The sequence below is a fragment of the Orcinus orca genome, chromosome 12 (genome assembly GCF_937001465.1).
Source record: "Orcinus orca chromosome 12, mOrcOrc1.1, whole genome shotgun sequence".
Taxonomy (NCBI): domain Eukaryota; kingdom Metazoa; phylum Chordata; class Mammalia; order Artiodactyla; family Delphinidae; genus Orcinus; species Orcinus orca.
The window spans coordinates 25,382,949-25,401,724 of record NC_064570.1 but is presented as its reverse complement, the minus strand read 5'-3'; the positions used below and the strand labels follow the sequence as shown (position 1 = coordinate 25,401,724).

The 18,776-nt window shown below is 40.7% G+C and overlaps 2 protein-coding genes across 2 annotated transcripts in view; one reads left to right on the top strand and one right to left on the bottom strand.

Annotated features, from left to right (window-relative positions):
* Positions 1-18,776, top strand: part of ARFGEF3 (ARFGEF family member 3) — a 312,275-nt gene that overhangs the window by 47,844 nt on the left and 245,655 nt on the right. The window lies entirely within an intron of this gene.
* Positions 283-17,699, bottom strand: PERP (p53 apoptosis effector related to PMP22). The gene is made up of 4 exons (XM_033406404.2): positions 17,426-17,699; positions 5,982-6,122; positions 1,549-1,776; positions 283-1,157 (listed from the first exon to the last, which is right to left on the bottom strand). The coding sequence occupies exons 1-3, from the start codon at positions 17,610-17,612 to the stop codon at positions 1,550-1,552; spliced, it is 555 nt and encodes a 184-aa protein (XP_033262295.1). The 5' UTR covers positions 17,613-17,699; the 3' UTR covers positions 283-1,157; position 1,549.

The following is an 18,776-nucleotide window of genomic DNA, read 5'->3' as shown; positions in this document are numbered from 1 at the left end:
TAAAATAGATAGCTAGTGGGAAGCAGCCACATAGCACAGGGAGATCAGCTCAGTGCTTTGTGACCACCTAGAGGGGTGGGATAGGGAGGGTGGGAGGGAGACGCAAGAGGGAGGGGATATGGAGATATATGTATATGTATAGCTGATTCACTTTGTTATACAGCAGAAACCAACATAACATTGTAAAGCAATTATACTCCAATAAAGATGTTAAAAAAGAAATCCCCTTCCTCAGATTGGGGGGGGCGCTGAGAAGCAAAACCAAAAAAACTGCAAACTAGATACAAGATTAGAACACCTGGTTTATTGGGAAAAATTCATAATGAAAACTGCAACTGCTTATTTTTACAACTTATAATAATTTGATACATAAAATGAATTGGTTTTCATTACATAAGTACAAATATTAAAAAAAAAAATCCATGTGATATATCATATTTGCCATTTAGAGAAATCCCACATCCCTGAATTCTCCTGTTGCATGTTTTACCTCAGATATTTTTAATCTGTTTACCAAGGGAAACCAGGTTTTTAACCGTATTTGAGTTTTTGATTACAGCTGCAATCTATCAGAAGCTGTGTCTACACGATTAGAGCCTGGTCAAGCCTAAGGGGAAAAATTCAAGCCATTTCTTCTCTTTAGGCTGTTTTCACGTTACTTTTGTGATGGGAATGGCCCTCCTACTGGTTTACTAAACAACCTAATCCCACCTAGAGGTTACGAAGAATTAGACTAATCCACCTTTTAATCCAGTCTACCCTAGTCTAGAACATATAGACACCAAACAGCGCAGAATTATTAGTAGCACTTTACCACACCCCAACCCTACAAACCACTTTAAAAGAGAAAATTTCATCTTAAGATTTCACTACTTAAGGAGGTCTTACTACTGCAACAGGCTTTGGCTATGAAAGAATACTTTCCTAGATGCCATATCAAGTTAACGGGAAGCTTAGCCCCAAATCAGTTATTCATGATGTTAATTAGAAATCCTCACAAATGATATGCGTTTAGGAAATGATATGGCTTCTTTAAATAGCTGAAGGTTTGAAAAAATATTTATTTTTTGCATTTCTTTTAGAATATTTGGTCACTGGCAATTTTTACCAATATCTTCCTCTTCTCCTTAGTCCTTAATAGACCCCGTTCATTCCATCTGGGAAAAACAGAAACCTGATCAGATTACTCAAATCTCTGAAGCCTTCTCATTTTTACCTTATAAATTACGTAAGTTTCCTTCTCATATTCTTTTACAAATGCAATATAAATGGTATGGCTAGATATAAGGAAACACTGGCATATTAGTAATTAGGTAATTAGTTAAAAGAAGTAAGTCTTGTTTAACTCTACAAATCACAGATAAAAGATGAATATGAAACTCTAAAACTATTTAAGAAATATCCTCTCCCAAAGTATTGTAGCATTTTGACTATAGTTTAATGATATGAACACTGCCCCAAACATAGGTTCAGAGTATTCCGGGGGAAACAGTTTCTTTCTCTGGAGTCCATCTCAGCAGCAGTGATGTTCTTCTGCTCATTCCTCACCTTAGGGAGATGTGTAGAAGTACCTCGGCTTGGCATTGCCCAGCAGGTCATCTGCATAGTTGGGGAGGCAACAGAAGAAGAAGGCACAGCCAATCAGGATAATCGTGGCCGCCCACCCAAAGCCGTAGGCCCAGTCATAGATGTAGATGCCACCAGGGCTGTTAGCCAAGTTAAAGGTCTCGTTGTACTTCACAGGGTAAATTACCAGGGCGATGATCTGGAACACAGCTAAAAGGAAGGAAAAAAAAATACAAAGTATGAATGTATGAATGAATGAATGCATGGTAACAACAGATTATTTCCTCTTCCACAACATTTTTGCCTTAAAATAAGTATTAAATCCACCTAAATAATGCTGATAAAAGGGGCTGGGGGAGTCTAGTTAATCATAAGCCAAAAAAGATGACTGAATATTGTGTGTCAGAGATACCTGGCACTGAGTAGAATACTGAGTATATGAAATACAGAAAATTAGAGATTCATGTACCTATGTAAGCATTATATATACTAAAGTAAAACGTGCTGAATTGTGGTGTGCAACAGGAAGCAAGAGGGTAGAGGAGAGCCTACTTTTTCATCTTTGCTTTTCCTGTGCCAAACATAAGTTAATATTATCACTGTTAGCAAAATAAAACATATGTACATATACATATGTCTGTGTGTATGCACACACAGACACAGATAGAGGAATATTCATTCAATAAATAAATGACTAAATAAAACAATGAATCAATGATGCGAATGATCAATGGGAGAATCAGGAGAAAAGCCTGCAGAGGAAGGGGGAATCTGAAGAATAAATAGAAATGAAGAGATGGAGGAGAGGAAGAAGAGCATTCCAGCCTCTGGGGAAATAGAAGCAAAAGAGGGGAATAACCACAGTGCTTTAAAAAGTGAAAGGGGGGGCTTCCCTGGTGGCGCAGTGGTTGAGAGTCCGCCTGCTGATGCAGGGGACACGGGTTCGTGCCCCGGTCCGAGAAGATCCCACATGCCGCGGAGCAGCTGGCCCGTGAGCCATGGCCGCTGAGCCTGCGCGTCCGGAGCCTGTGCTCCGCAATGGGAGAGGCCACAACAGTGAGAGGCCCGCGTACCGCAAAAAAAAGAAAAACAAGTGAAAGGGAAGATACGGGAAGGAAAACATATGTCAAAAAAATTTCTAAACTCTTCGATATGAGTCACATTGTTACAATTATTATTAATCATGTATTAACAATTTACATTGCTTAAAAATAAAAGGAATTTATTAAATCTACTTTGTAGTCTTTTTCAATGAACATGCATAATTCTATAAAGCTCTAATGAGTATACACATGCTATGCTATGCTATGCAATTTTTACCTAGTATTTAGTATATGCATTGCCATGACTTTGGGTATAAGCAGATTTTAGCTCTGTGACACTCAGACGCTACTCTTCACAAAGAGGGATCAGCTGGCTGAACTCCCAGGAGTACGTCAGGGAGTGAACAGTCCTCGCCACCACCTTTCTTTCACCTTAATTTTTTTTTTCTAGCTCCACAGATATACCCTTAACTAGTTTTCTTTTTTTTTTTTTAATTACTAGAAAGGCTGTAGATGTTTCCACATCTTGATTTGTTGCTTCTATTTCCCAACTTAAAATGTTCTTCTTTGGCAACTTATGAAAGGCAATCTTAGTGCAGATCTTAAATATTTCTCTGGTTCCTGTCTACTTTATTTATTTATTTTTAAATATTTATTTATTTATTTATTTTGGCTGTACCAGGTCTTAGTTGCGGCATGCAGGATCTTTTTTTTGTTTTTTTTCAGTTGTGGCATGCAGACTCTTAGTTGTGGCATATGGTCTTCTTAGTTGCAACATGCGAACTCTTAGTTGCGGCACGCATGTGGGATCTAGTTCCCCCACCAAGGATCAAGCTTGGGCCCCCTGCACGGGGAGTTCAGAGTCTTACCCACTGGACCACGAGGGAAGTCCCACTTTCTGTCTAGTTTAAATAACAAACTCTCACTAGTTAAGTTTGTCATTTTCTGCAAATCATTGTGTATGACACAAAAGGAACACTTCTCTGCATTTTTCTCTAATATGCCTAGTGATAAATGTTAAACATTGTTATTTACCCATTTTGGTTCATCACATAAAGTTCTTGTAATGGTTTGGATCAATTTTTACAAAATCTAAATTGTATTGGTGTTCAGTTATTCTGATTTTAACCCAATAATATACATCACATTAAAAAGAATTGTTATGAAATATATCTTAAAAATCAAGTAGGGCTTATTCAACATTATTACCACTAAAAATGTATTGAGATCTCTAGGCTTTTTATTTTTCTATTAAACATTTCCCATTCCACTTGTCCAACTTTGAAGAAGAGGAGAATTAAATTGTAAGATGAGAACACGGGGTTAAGCAGGACAGTTCAGCTGTTTATCTATCGAAACTCACCAGAACGAGTTTTTTTTACAGTAACTCCTGCAAGCCTGTTAGCTAGAGATGGCGATTACTAGATCTTAATGTTTTAATGTTAAGGTGGACAGAAGAGTTTTACTACGATTTCTTTTAATTTTGGTAAAATATACTCAACATAATATTTATCATTTTAGCCATTTGCTAAGTGTTCGATTCAGTGGCATTAAATACATTCACAATGTTGTGTAATCATCACCACTATCCACACCTAAAACATTTTCAACATCCACAACATGTACCCATTACCCCCTCCCCTCGGCTGCTGGTAACCTCCAATCGACTTTCTGTCTCTGTGAATTTGCCTATTCCAGGTACTTCATACAAGTGAAATCATAAAATATTCGTCCTTCTGTATCTACCTTATTTCTTTCAGCATAACGTTTTCAAGGTCCGTCCATGTTGTAGCTCACATCAAAATTTCATTCCTTTTTATGGCTGAATGATATTCCATTGTAGGTATAGACTACCTTTTGTTTATATATTTATCTGCTGCTGAACACTTGGGTTGTTTCCACCTTTTGGCTATTGTGAATAATGCTGCTATGAACATGGACGTACAAGTACCTATTCAAATCCCTGCTTTTCGTTCTTTTGGATATGTACCTAGAAGTGGAATTGATGGGTCATAAAGGATTCTTCAATGAACGTTAATGTCATAGTGTTATTTCTAATGGTGATTTATATAGGCATCTACCTAGTCTTCTAAGACATGTGATAGGAAGCTACATCAAATTGTTTCTTTGATAAGGTCTTGTAGATTTGAACTACAAAACACCAAATAAAAGTGGAGGGGGGATTCAACAAGATTCTTCATATGTTTTGTGATTCCTAGCCATTTCTGATTCTAAAATATTATTCCAAAAGCAAAGTTTGAAACATGAGGAACACTCGAGTAAACTTTATTTTGAATCAAGAGACATGTTTAAATGTACAGGGGACGGTTAGACCTGCACTGGCTGGTTCTCGGAGGCTACCTCCTTCCTCCCAGCCAGGGCCTTTTTGCTCCTCACTTATCCTGCCCTAGATCCTGCCATCACCTTCTTTGTACTCAGGGAACCCTGCGCACAGCAGTCCCACTCAGGCTCAGGCTTGATCCTATGGACCCCTCTAGTTACAAGGCTTCTGACTTGTTTCCAAAACCATATGCTCACTTTGTATTTATACCCCAGGTCTGTGGCTGGACTTCGGCATTTGTTCCATGAGCCTAAGTTAGTAGCTTGAGAAATGGACTATGGCCGCCTCACTTTGCCCTTATCAGCATCTTCTTCTTCTTTCCCCTCCTCAGGAAATCCAGATTTGCATCTAAATCCAGCTCTGTGGCTGGGGTCCTGCTCCTTTGGCAGACTTCCCTACTGCCAGGTGCCCACCTAAAATTTCAAATAATTCTTGCCTCTAGATTCTTGCTAGTTCTGATATTCCCTTAATAAATGTTCTCTCCAAGCCCCACCCAGCTGCATAACTAAGTTTCCCATCCCCCGACCCTGGCTCTAAACTGCAAAGAGGCAATTCCAGATCTGGCCCCTCCCAGATCCCCCATCCCACTGCAGAAAACCTTCTGTGACCCACCACATCCTAGGACTGCAGAACACCTTCAACAAGTGCAATGGTTCAGGGACATTCCAGTCCCCTCAGGCATGGGGCTCATGGGAGGCCAGCCTGGGACCACTATGGAGACACTGCACTTCCAGCCCTGGTCCCTCGGGGCAGGGGTGTCAAGGGCATGGGGTCATCTACGAGAGATACCAGCAGGTAGAGTGACAACCTTCCTCACTTGGATGGGGGACATGGAACGCTGTCTCAGGCAGAGGATAAAAGGGATCCAGCTCTTAAAATACATCTCTCCTCTGTTACTTCTGCCTTTGGTGACACATTTTCCGAGAACAGATCAGGAACTGTATTGTCAGAGATCTTCTTTGTGGCGTGGACATTATTATATTGATGTCCCCTGCAGAGAGGAAGAAAGGATTGCTGGCGCACAGTCTTACCAGCCAGGGCCAGGAGGCTTCCAATCATTCTCAGGAAGACAAGCATTTGGGATCCGCAGAGGGCAAAGAAAGAGAGGATGAAAGAGATCACCAGGATGATGAAGCCACAGAGGAGCATGGCGGCAGCTGCCTTTCCCCACGCTATAAGAAAGAAACAGCAATTAGTAAGACAGACAAGCCAAATTTAAAAGTTACTTACCAAAGCATCAATGGGTTTTTTTTTTTTCTTTCTACTAATTGTATTTGGGTGGAAGAACAGATTTTCTTGAGACAATACTTAAGCATCTCCATATTTTAAGGGAAGAATAGGCAATTCATAGGTAGGACATTAACATACTGATATGCAGTAATGCCTTATCCCCTCAGTTTTGGGGCAAATGTTTATACCTCCGAAATGAAAAGTAAACTACATCAAACTGTATCTCATTTAATAAACTGGCATATAAACAGGTATATTTAAAAGAGTCACTCAGGTTCTACTATAACATGACCACAATAAACAACATTTTTACTATGGAACAATCCAAATTACAATCTCTTCAGGAACTGTTTCAAATACCTTTAAAAGGATCTTTTTTCCATATTAAGGTTTGGTCCCATGCAAAAATAATTACTGAAAACTCATAGTACGTATGACCAGACAGAGATATAAAATAAAACAATTTAATTGTAAAGTAGCTAGCTGTGCTTTTTATAACAAGTTTAGGTGCAAACAACATTTCTAAATTTTAACTTGTGAAGTATTCAGAATTTATTGCACAATAATTCTCAATTATTGACATGGGCCCTAAAAACAATAAGGATGAGGTGGAAATTGAGTTCTAGATTTGAAGATCTACATGGGCAGCTCTAGCCCTGGGTCATTCTGCTCTGCCCCTGTGGGAAGAGAAGAGTCATGACTCCCAAGCTGAGGATTCCAGCCAATCATTCTTATCGTTCAAACTGCACTGATTTGTAAAATCTCTTCCCACACAACCTTCTCTCTAGAGGTAGTAACTGACATGTAAGAAGTAATCGCTCTGTGCCAGGCACTGGGCTGAGAACCCGCCGTGCCTTAGCAACCTGAATCCTCACAATAACTTTTTAAGATTCACACTCTGTTATCATTTCTATTTTAGAAGTGAGATTATACTAAGCCTTTGAGAGTCCAGATAACCTGCCCAGAGCCACACAGCTGGCAGCCAAGTTTGATTTCCAGACTGTCTGAATCCAGAACAGGACTCTTTTTTCTTTTTTTTTAAGATACAAGTTACATACTAGAAAATCCATCCATTTAAAGCGTACAATTCTGTAGTTTTCACTCCATTCACAGGGTTGTGCAACCATCACCGCTTTCAATCCCAAAATTTTCATCACCCCAAAGAGAAACCCCACGTCCGTTAGCAGTGCCCTTCTCCTCCCCGCTTCCTTCACCTTCTGATCTACTTTCTGTCTCTATAAATTTGCTTATTCTGGACATTTCATATAAACGGAATTATATACTACGTGGCCTTTGTGACTGTCTTACGCTTTCACTTAGCATAATGTCTTCAAGGTTCACCCATGTTGGAACAGCATGGATTAGGACTGCTTTTCTGTTTGTTTTTTGCTTTTTGTTTGTTTTTTTTTGCGGTACGCGGGCCTCTCACTGTTGTGGCCTCTCCCGTTGCGGAGCACAGGCTCCGGACGCGCAGGCTCAGCAGCCATGGCTCACGGGCCCAGCCGTTCTGCAGCATGTGGGATCTTCCCGGACCGGGGCACGAACCCGTGTCCCCTGCATCGGCAGGCGGACTCTCAACCACCGCGCCACCAGGGAAGCCCTGCATTCCTTTTTATGACCAATAATTATTCTATTGTATGGACAGCCCACATTATGTTTACCCACTCATTCATTAATGGATGAACATGCACCCTTAACCTATTTTTCTTCATTGCATTTGAAAAGGAGAGCTGCGTGTACCTCGGCACTGGTTTTACTCCAGCTTTAACCGAGCTTGGCTGGCAAACAAATCCTGACTTAATTTGGGGTCATTGGACTGGTCAGTGTTAGACAAAGTTAAGGACTAGCAGAAAGAACAAGGGCTTGGGAGCCAGCTTGCCCTCATGTATACCCTGCCTCTATTACCTATTAGCCACTGTCAGTCTGCTCCTCTGTTAACCAAGGCTAAAATGCCTTCTTTCAAGATTACGGTGAGGATGAGAGCTCTTGTGTGAAAAGTCATGGAGCTATTAATTCTCCAGCCCTCTCTGTTCAAAAATGTCCTCATGTATTCCGATGACTTTCTCCAGTACCTCAAGTTTTCACTTTATTCAACGTTCTCAAGGTTCTGCACTGTCACATGAAGACTCTTCCTCAGTTCTCCACTGCATGTTTACATCTTCAACTGTTAGAGACAAACCTGGGCTGACCTCCCCTGTTCCCTTCTCTAGCCTCCACACTCCCTCCAAATCTTCATCTAGATTCAGGGGTGACTGGGGTATAATAGGTAATTAAGGAAACGACACATGCTCAATGTTTTTTACATGCTCAAATACCATGTTTTCACACAAATTACCCCTTAGTGGCACTGGTCAGGATGGCGTCATGACAGTACCTGAGTGGGCCTAGTTATATGTTTATAACTTTTATTACTTTCCTCCACGTCTTGCTCTCTTCCCGTGAGATCAGTAAGACCAAGGTAAAATAGAAATGTTTTATTTTAAAATAGACATGGATAAAGCCAAAATGTGAGATAAAGTCTCTTTTCTCACTTTTGCCTTGTCCTTCGAGTAAGGTAACTTTCAGAGAAAACGGACCATGCTTTGGAAAGAACATTAATTAATCAGACCATCTCGAAGTCTAGCCCATAAACCACTGACTCAAAATCATCAGTGGTGCTTATAAAAAGTATGGATTCCGGGCTTCCCTGGTGGCGCAGTGGTTGAGAGTCCGCCTGCCGGTGCAGGGGACACGGGTTCGTGCCCCGGTCCGGGAAGATCCCACATGCCGCGGAGCGGCGAGGCCCGTGAGCCATGGCCGCTGAGCCTGCGCGTCCAGAGCCTGTGGTCCGCAAAGGGAGAGGCCACAACAGTGAGAGGCCCGCGTACCACCAAAAAAAAAAAAAAAAAAAAAAGTATGGATTCCTACGCATCCCTCCAGACATACTGAATCAGAGTTGGAAAGGAATCTGCATTTTACTGGTATTTCTTACATTTATACTAAAGTTTGAGACCAACTAAGAGAGATGATTAATCTTCTTATAAAAATTGCTGGAGCATGTAACTTTCAATATGTAACCCACTGTCAATTACAGTCTCATGTCTGTAGATTTTTGCATGGCTACTGCCAATCATTAAATTCAATTAAATAAAATCATTAAATTCCAATAAGCAGACACTGAGTTTTCCTTTTAAGGTGAGTTCACATGTTTGAAACTGTTCAATGAAAAGGCAACACAGCTATATAAGCCATACAGAGGAATGCAAACAGGAAGATCAGTTGTATAGCAGAATGTGAGTTTTCAATAAAAACAGGAGAAGCATCCTAACAGGGAACATATTTAGTAATCAAACTTTGACAAGCACAGATTAAGGTTTTTAAAGTATAGCTAAATAAATTATGTATGATGTTGCTATAAAGAGTAACATCAATCATTTTGCCTGTTTATTTGAGGAAGATTAATACAAAGTTAGATTATTGCTATTACTGCTTCCGCTGACATTACCGCTGAGGTGTAATTTACATTTAGTTACAGGTACTTGAAAGGAATTAAATAAAAGAAATAGTAAGCCAATTCACCTAACCTAAAACCAACAGGTGAATGTAAATATGAACAGATCATTTTAAGAAATTTTCCTATGTTATGTTAAATCAACTCAATTAGCATCTTCCTTATTTAAAATGCTGAGTCTAAAGAAAATCAAAATGGGAAGTTAAGCAACAGTCTGTCTGGAGAAAGGCTGCCTTGGAAGTAGAACGTGTAAAACCTGCTCCTTGAGAGTGGAAACACCCACACTGATTCACTTAACTATCATTTAAGATGTGGCACATATATACAATGGAATATTACTCAGCCATAAAAAGAAACGAAATTGAGCTATTTGTAATGAGGTGGACAGACCTAGAGTCCGTCATACAGAGTGAAGAAAGTGAGAAAGAGAAAGACAAATACCGTATGCTAACACATATATATGGAATTTAAGAAAAAAATAATGTCATGAAGAACCTAGGGGTAAGACAGGAATAAAGATACAGACCTACTAGAGAATGGACTTGAGGATATGGGGAGGGGGAGGGGTAAACTGTGACAGAGAGCGGGGCATGGACATAGATACACTACCAAACGTAAGGTAGATAGCTAGTGGGAAGCGGCCGCATAGCACAGGGAGATCAGCTCGGTGCTTTGTGACCGCCTGGAGGGGTGGGATAGGGAGGGTGGGAGGGAGGGAGAGGCAAGAGGGAAGAGATATGGGAACATATGTATATGTATAGCTGATTCACTTTGTTATAAAGCAGAAACTAACACACCATTGTAAAGCAATTATACTCCAAAAAAGATGTAAAAAAAAAAATTACAATGAGGTATCAACTAAAAAAAAAAAAAAAAAAAGATACAAATCTTGACATGGTTTTGAAGGTCCTGACTGATGGATAACAAGGAAGGCAATCTGCTGCCTCATGCCAATGACTATTTTGTTGTAAGATGATGAGATGGATCCTACCAGGTCTGAGCAGGGTCCTTCCAGCCCAATATTCTGCCTGAGAAGGGAACCAACAGCCATGTAGACTAACAACATGGCAATTCTCCATGACATACATTTTGAAAACTTAAGATAAATCTGTAGGCTAAGTGCCTTTGGTCTCCCTTAATCACCCAGAACGAGTCTAATATCTATAAATTTACCCAACCCTTTGGGAACTATATATTTTTATATTATACCTTGGTCTAAATTGTACCCTATTTACCAGCCTCAATGGAAAAACATCAATTTGTAAAACTTATCTTGAAGCTACTTCTTTCATGATTCAACATCAACAGATGGTCCTCAGGTCTTTGAAGACAGTCCATCTTCATCTATTCTGAAGACAAGTCTGTCCTTCATTAATATTTTATACACTAAATTTCTGCCTTTCCTAATCCGCATTTTACTGGTATTTCTTACATCCATACTAAAATCTGAGAACAACTAAGATAGATGATTAATCTCCTTATAAAAACAGATTGCAGCACTGCCAAAAAGGAGCGTGTAATTTTCAGTATGTGACCTACGGTCAATTATAGTCTCATTTCTATAGATTTTTTTTCATGGTTACTGCCAATCATTAAATTCAATTAAATACTATCATTAAATTCAAATAAGCAGAATGTGTGTGTGTGTGTATGTGTGTGTGTGTGTGCGCGCGCGCGCGTAGGGGATTGGGGAAGGATTGTCATTGTCAATTATCTTTCTCTGAATTGAGACCGCAAAAGCATGCTGCACTCCAGGTAAACAGAGTTTCTGCACAGGAATGTTGTTTTTTGTTTTGTTTCCTTAAGGGAAGATAAATTTGGTGTTTCATATATATATATAATTTATTCTGTCCTAAGTTTATTTTCTAAGTACCACTTGAAGAAATTTATGTTATCAAAGAAACCAGCAACATTATAAATCCACTTTTAGATAAGATTCATTGAAGATCCAGTTAGGTAATGAATGGCTTATCAGATTTTGCTGTTTCTTGCAAAGATTCAACATTAAGTCAACAACATGGAAACCATTCACTGGTTACTAATGAAATTCTGAGTTTTTTCTAAAAAATGTTTTTAAGTTTTTTGTATGAGGGATAATGCTATACGTTTTTCCAGAGATTATATACTAAAACGTGATGTTACAAGGCAAATACAGCTGGGAAAAGACCAGTAAGATCGACTGAGAAGAAAAGAGCAATAAAAGTAAAAATAAATAAATACCTTGAATATCAAGCTAGAAACCGTAAATCAAAGTTAAGTTTATGAAAAGAAAAAATAAATAAACTTTTATTTTAAGACAAGGCGAGCACTACTGCTATATCGTGGGTGACATTTTGGAGACTGTCATTACTTTTTCAACCCAAATTAGTATTTCTTTTAATGGATTTGCTGCATTCTTCAGTAGCTTTACATGTGGGCACCAAACATTGACCAAAACAGTCTGTGGCCTAGCCCCTTACTCAGTGCCCTGCAGATTCCAAATTGTCACCCAACTAGAGTAGAGGATGATGGTTCCTTTCCAGAACAAAGGATTCATCTATGAACAATACAGAAAGCCCTACCCATTAATACAAGATTTTGTCAGATTCCTTCCTATTGTTTCTATAAAGTTCTTTATGTCATACACAAGCAGAACTGAAAACTGGACAAGACCATAATTGAAAAAATAAAAAAGATGCTATCTTGTGACCACCTAGAGGGGTGGGATAGGGAGGATGGGAGGGAGATGCAAGAGGGAGGAGATATGGGGCTATATGTATATGTATAGCTGATTCACTTTGTTATAAAGCAGAAACTAACACACCATTGTAAAGCAATTATACTCCAATAAAAATATGTATATATATATATATATATATATCCTCCAGGTTCAAAAAAAAAAAGATGCTATCTACAAATAAATATAAACATGGGTAGATGATATATTCAAAAAGACTGTTGCATAGTCAATGAGGAGATCTGCAGTAATACAGGCCAGTGCTTCCGAAACTTAAAAGTGCTCACGAATCACCTGGGGACCTTGTTAAAATACAGATTCCGATTCAGTAGGTGGGGCCTGAGATGCTGAGTATCCAGTAACCTCCCAGATAATACTGATGCTGCTGGTCTGTAACACACCGAGTAGCAAAAATCTGGAGGATGACTCAGGAAAGCCTCCAAAAAAATCGACACAGGAAGAATGATTCTGCAGAAGGTTTGGAAGGCAGGAAAGGAATGGCTTAAAGGAAGAATGATGCCGGGGTCTCTGGGGAGAAATTCCACAGTAGGTGTGAGATTCTTTACATGCTCGACATTTTCCCCTGAAACTGAGCCAGATGATAACCCTTTCCCATTGGTTTTTATGGAACTTTACCCCTTTATGGCCTTCTTTTAAAGTCTGAGTGGGGAAACCATCCTACACGGGAAGATGGGAAAATACTGGAAATTCTGTGTGAACTCAGACAAAATAACTAGCAGCAAATTTGGAAAATCTACCCTCAAATGTTTGAAAATCTGTCCGTTGGAAGAAGGCTGGAAAGAATTTACAGAGAAGCACATTTCACCTCTTGTCGGTGTAAGAGAGGTACTTTTAAACAAATAGCATCGTGGAGAAAATTAAGTTGCTGAACAACGGGAAGAAGCTCAGATCAGCCATGGACGATGCTGACAGGTGGGCTTTGGAGAAAGCGTGAGTAGGCGCACTATTCATCCCTCCTAGATCTAATAGTCTAGGAGTCTCTGGCCATTTACAAGGAGAAAAGACAAATCAGGAATTGAGGCTCTCTGGTAGTGCTAAGCGCAGCAAATGTGGAGTAAACTGGTCAAGATCACTGGTTCCTAGATGTCTAGATTTTATAAATCAACATATATATATATTTTTAATTATGAAAATCAATTGAGAGTGTCCAACTTTTTGTTTTACTATGTACGAATGTGAACACATGCCCGCAAAGATTAATCTATCTACTAATGCCTAATTTCATAAAATAAGAACATTTGAATACGTGACCCTGCCCCTCTGCAAAAAAGCCACAAGAACATAATCTCAAAATGAAATCCTTTAAGTTGAATTTAGGCTGATGTAAAACTATTAACTTCATACTTACTGATATTTTTCTCATTTCTCGTACATTTAAGAACCATAGGGCTAGATGATCTAAAAATATTTCCTGTATTAACCTGATTCTTTGACTTATCCAAGGCTGATTTCATGTAAAAAACATTCAATGTGGTATCTTTGGTAAAAATGAGGCTCTGCACTTCTGAGTTCAGATCCAAGGCAAAGGCTCTCCAATGCTGCCACACTGACTCCCCGCCGTCATTCTTGGAGCGTAAATTCATCTCAGCTGTCCCTGTAATTTATGCATAAACTTATCTTCATTAGTCTCTACCCTGACAAGTCAGAGCTTGCTTAGGACTTGAAATCTACATCTCTGATGCTGAAAATATCCTCCTGATGTACTCTTTCTTAAAACTGTAAAAGAAGGTGCCAGGAGTGCAAAATACTATCTGTGAACATGGATTCAAATTTAATTTAGCATCTTCTTTTATTTATTTATTTTTGGCTGCGTTGGGTCTTCGTTGCTGTGCGTAGGCTTTCTCTCTAGTTGCAGTACGCAGGCTTCTCATTGCCGTGGCTTCTCTTGCTGTGGAGCACGGGCTCTAGGCACGCAGGCTTCTGTAGTTGTGGCCCACGGGCTTAGTTGCTCCGCGGCATGTGGGATCTTCCCGGACCAGGGCTCGAACCCGTGTCCCCTGCATTGGCAGGCGGATTCTTAACCACTGTGCCACCAGGGAAGTCCTAACTTTGCATTTTCTTTATACATGAAATTTGAATGATCATTTCAATGTTTAAATCTAGAGTTTTCTTTTCCAATTTTGAGGACTAGAAACCATGACTTTTTTAAAAATTCAAACAAGAATTTGTATTTATTTAGTTGTTACTATTATGTAAAAGAAAATATTCAGTGTTTAATTTGATTCATTGATGAGGAAAAATGAGGTGATATGGTAATCTGAAATTCTTTTAAAAAAGTTAATGACAGTGAAGAATATAACATTCTGCTTTTTACATAATTCTATGGAACTATTTACCTTTATTAAAAAAGTCTCTATTATTTTATTATTGCTGATACCTGCCAGCAAAATGAACATATTGTTACAAATGCCAGCAAATAAAAGAGATAGTGAAGCACTTTGTAATAAATAGGTATACTTTCTTAATACTGTAGTTTACAGTGGTAAATCACAAGGTTTATTTTCTAGCACATAGCAAGAATTTTTTAAAAAGTGATTATACACACTTAATTCTCAATATTGAGATATCATTTTAACTAGAGCCATCAACCTTATTCCTTGTTGTGTTTGTACATACGTGGGAGTGTGTGGAAACTGCTTACTGTATTTTAGATAAAATATGACCTCACGTGAACATATTGTTTTTGGCAAGGCCTAACTGCAGCTATCTGAAAATCTCAAAAGTTCAGAGACGCCTAGATAATCAACCTACGGGATAGGAATACACAATTTCTACACCTGTGAGGCAAAACTAGCCAACAGTCCATGGCAGGAGACAGAGTGGAAGTATAATAATCACTCCAACTCATCTTTGACTTCAATAGCCTGGGATGGACCTCTCCTGGTGAAATCATAGCTGTTTTCTTCTTCCCAAGGTCACCTAGTGACAGTGGGCGCCAGATTCATGATTTGATTCTAGGGCTTGAGCAAAAGCCACGTCTAACACATCCTTGGCACTTGACTATCTTTGCAAAGGTCACCAGAATAACCAAATTGGAATGTGAAAGCCACCGACCGCTTATGAAAATCATTCTAGCTGCATCACAGAGGCAGTACTAGATTCCTCAAGGCTCACTTGGAAAACCGAACTTTTCTAAAGACCAATTTCTATATCAAATTGAAACATCAACTGTACACTGACTGGATCTGTCTTTTCTCTACGATTAAAAAAAGTTAATGCTTTAGACTCCTGTCTAATTAAAAAATTAGAAAACAGAAACAAAACCTGCTTACTCCCTTCTATATCAAAGCACTCTATCAGCCTGAGGTTAGAAGAGCCACACCCTAGGAAGGTGAGTTCATCCTGCAAATCAAGAAAAATAAAAACTGCATTGTGTATTTTTCACAAGAGGGCTGTGGTCACAGCCAGAGCTGTGCAGGCCAGATCATGTCCCAGCAATAGTGCTGATCTAGGCTCTGCCTGCACCCTTCTCCCCGCGGCACACTAACCTCCTTAATTCATATGCCCAAGATCGCTGAATATTCTTTGGGTCTGTATTAGTCTTTGCAGTGAGATACGATTATCAAAGTTTGTTTAAAAACACACCTGTTTTAAGCAAGTCTATTAAATCCCCTACAAGATACTGAACTCTGTTGCATTTTAACCAGAAGATAGAGACATATTATTTCAAAGAAATTAATTCCCTTCGAAAACATAAAAGACTTGGGGTAATACAAACCCTGGCAGGTGTACTCTTTGCGCTTTAAGAGAGGAAAAACACAGACTTTAAGGAAAGTAGGAATTCCATTTAGTCTTTACATTTTATTACCTGCTAAGGAGAACCATGCCTCCTTTGGGGAGTAAATTTTTGGGGAGAACTTCCAAATAATTCCACAGTAGATACGATAAAGCACCAAGCCCCTGATACAGGGTCCCAGAAATAAACAGAGTTTGGTTTGAAGCCCTGGGCCACTTTGGAGGTGTGGGGCAAGTCAAAGGTCCTAGCAGAGAATGGCGAAAAAAAGCAGGGTAGCCTTCTTTCTCAGTTTTAAACTATTAAACTCAGTTGGTAAGGCTCCATTCAGTAGTAGTTGACTTTAAGCTTCTGATTATTCTCATACTTAAACCCTCCTCTCCCGAACCCCTCACACAATGCTAATCACGATAGACCCCGGCTGTTCTTCCCATCTATGAGAAAGCAGGGGGTGGTACCGGCCCAGAGCAAGCTCCTCTCCAGTCCCGCGTAATAGTAACAGGTAGTCCCTGAGGCTTCCTCCATGCTGGAAAAATAAAATACTCTATCTGCAGTATATTAAATTGTCAACTCTGCTTCATTTCGCTGGTGTAGAAGATGTGTTTGCTTTTTAGATTTCAAATCAGATTAAAGTTTTCTAAACAGCAATGCCAGGCCTAAGCCCAAAAGACACTCCCTCTAACAAGAATTAGCCTGCAGCATTAAACACTGCAGTATCTACTGAAATCTTCCCTGCTGAAACTTTGATTTAAAGGCCTTTTTTAAAGGAAGAAGAGCTGCTTTCACTTAGTTCAAGTTAAACGAATAATACAGCAACATTAGGGAAGGTACGCATTTTAAATACTTACATTTTAAAATATAAGCCATATTTCATATTTTAAGATATAAAATAGGTGGCGGAATGGGAAGAAATTTCAGTAGGTCTCCAAGAAAATATACTTTGTTCATTACATTTACTCATCAAACCCTTTTCAAATGGCTGAAATCATCTTTTGCTGTACCGACAGACCCTACGAATAAACGTAGCTTGAACTAGGGCCATTTTCTTCCAGTGTCGAGCCTGATTTTGGACACGGAAAGCTGGTACTGCTTTATTTTGCTCGGGTCGGATGTATGAACCTAGGCTCTAAAGAGAGATTTGTTGAATCACCCATTACCCCCGACCCTGTTCAGTCCCTTCTCGACCCTGTTTAGTCCATTCTCATAGGGCGACTTCCGCACTCCCAGGGCGCCGGCGCTCGCCCAGCAGCCGCCCGGAGGACTTCACGGAGGCGGCGGCACTCACCAAATTTCATGAGGCTGTCGCATTTGCCGTCGAGGCACCGCGACCACAGCGAGGAGTACTCTTCGGTACCGCTCAACTGTAGCCATCCGTGGCCGGCCAACGCGATGATGTCGAAAATGATGGCGCTGAACAGGAGCAGGGGCAGGATCCACCTGCAGCGCTCGCAGGCCAGGCCGCAGGCCAGCATCTCGACGGCGGTGGTGGAGAGGAGAGGAGCGCGTGGGGCTCGGACGCCGGCGGAGAGTGACCCTAGAGAGCCGGCAGCGAGACAAAAGGGAGGAGGCCTCGGGGAGGCGGCTCCTGGAGGACGCGGCTCGGGGCAGGCCTCGGGGGCGAGGCGCCCGCCCCACCTAGATTCCGGTGACTCAGAGCGCACCGCCCTGACCTGCCCGGCTGGCCCAGGCGCGCGCGGGGGAGGAGGGGCCGGGCTCGGGTTACACTGGGTGTGTGTGAGCTTACTCTGCCCGGAGAGACCTGGAGCCGCGGGGTCCCACTGCCTCGTTTCCCTCTCACTTGGTCCTCTCGCATCCAGTGCTTTTCTTCTCAGTGCTTCAACGTGTACACATTTTAATCTGCGCATCACCAATTAAATATTTAACCCCTGAAGTCGGATCACGGTCTGATTTTCAACAATACGATATTTAAGTTTCAAGCCATTTGAGATGAGTGTTCACGTTGGACAGGGGTCATTGCCGCACTCTAAGCGCGTGTACCGAACCCAGGAGCCGGTCCCTGACCCTCGCCGGAAGGGCTGGGCGATTCCTGCTGGGGTCCACCTTTGCACCTTGTACCATGGCTGCTTCAGACTCCTCACTGCTTACATCCCCACCTTCCCCACTCGGGTGCCAACTCTTTGACAGAAAGACCATGTTTTATTAATCTGTGTATCCCTGGTGTCCAGCACTGTGTCTGGGTCTCAAGGGGGACGCTATAAACATTTTATGCGTGAACACACTGAAATTAACAAATGCTCATTTCCGTCCTAGAAGCGCTCCACCCGGCTTCTCCAGATAAATTCAGGTCCTCTTTGCCACAGTCCACTCCCTACCACAAATCTCTTACCTATTTAGACCCCGCTGCATCTACCCTTTTCATTTCCTGTTTTGAGGTTTCTCCAAATAAAAATCATATGTCATGTCAGCATGCAACCAGCACCTAAAGCCCCACCTCCTGTGTCCTGGCCCTGCTTCTGTCACCACCATGACTCCTCAGGTGTGGATGGGAGGGTGACTGAGGAGAAACAAGTTCTCAATGTCCGCACCGCCATGGCCTTGGGCAAAGCGTGAAGAATATCCGATGAGGGTCATATCTTACCTTGTACTTCCAAAGATTTATTCTGAATCACTTTTCC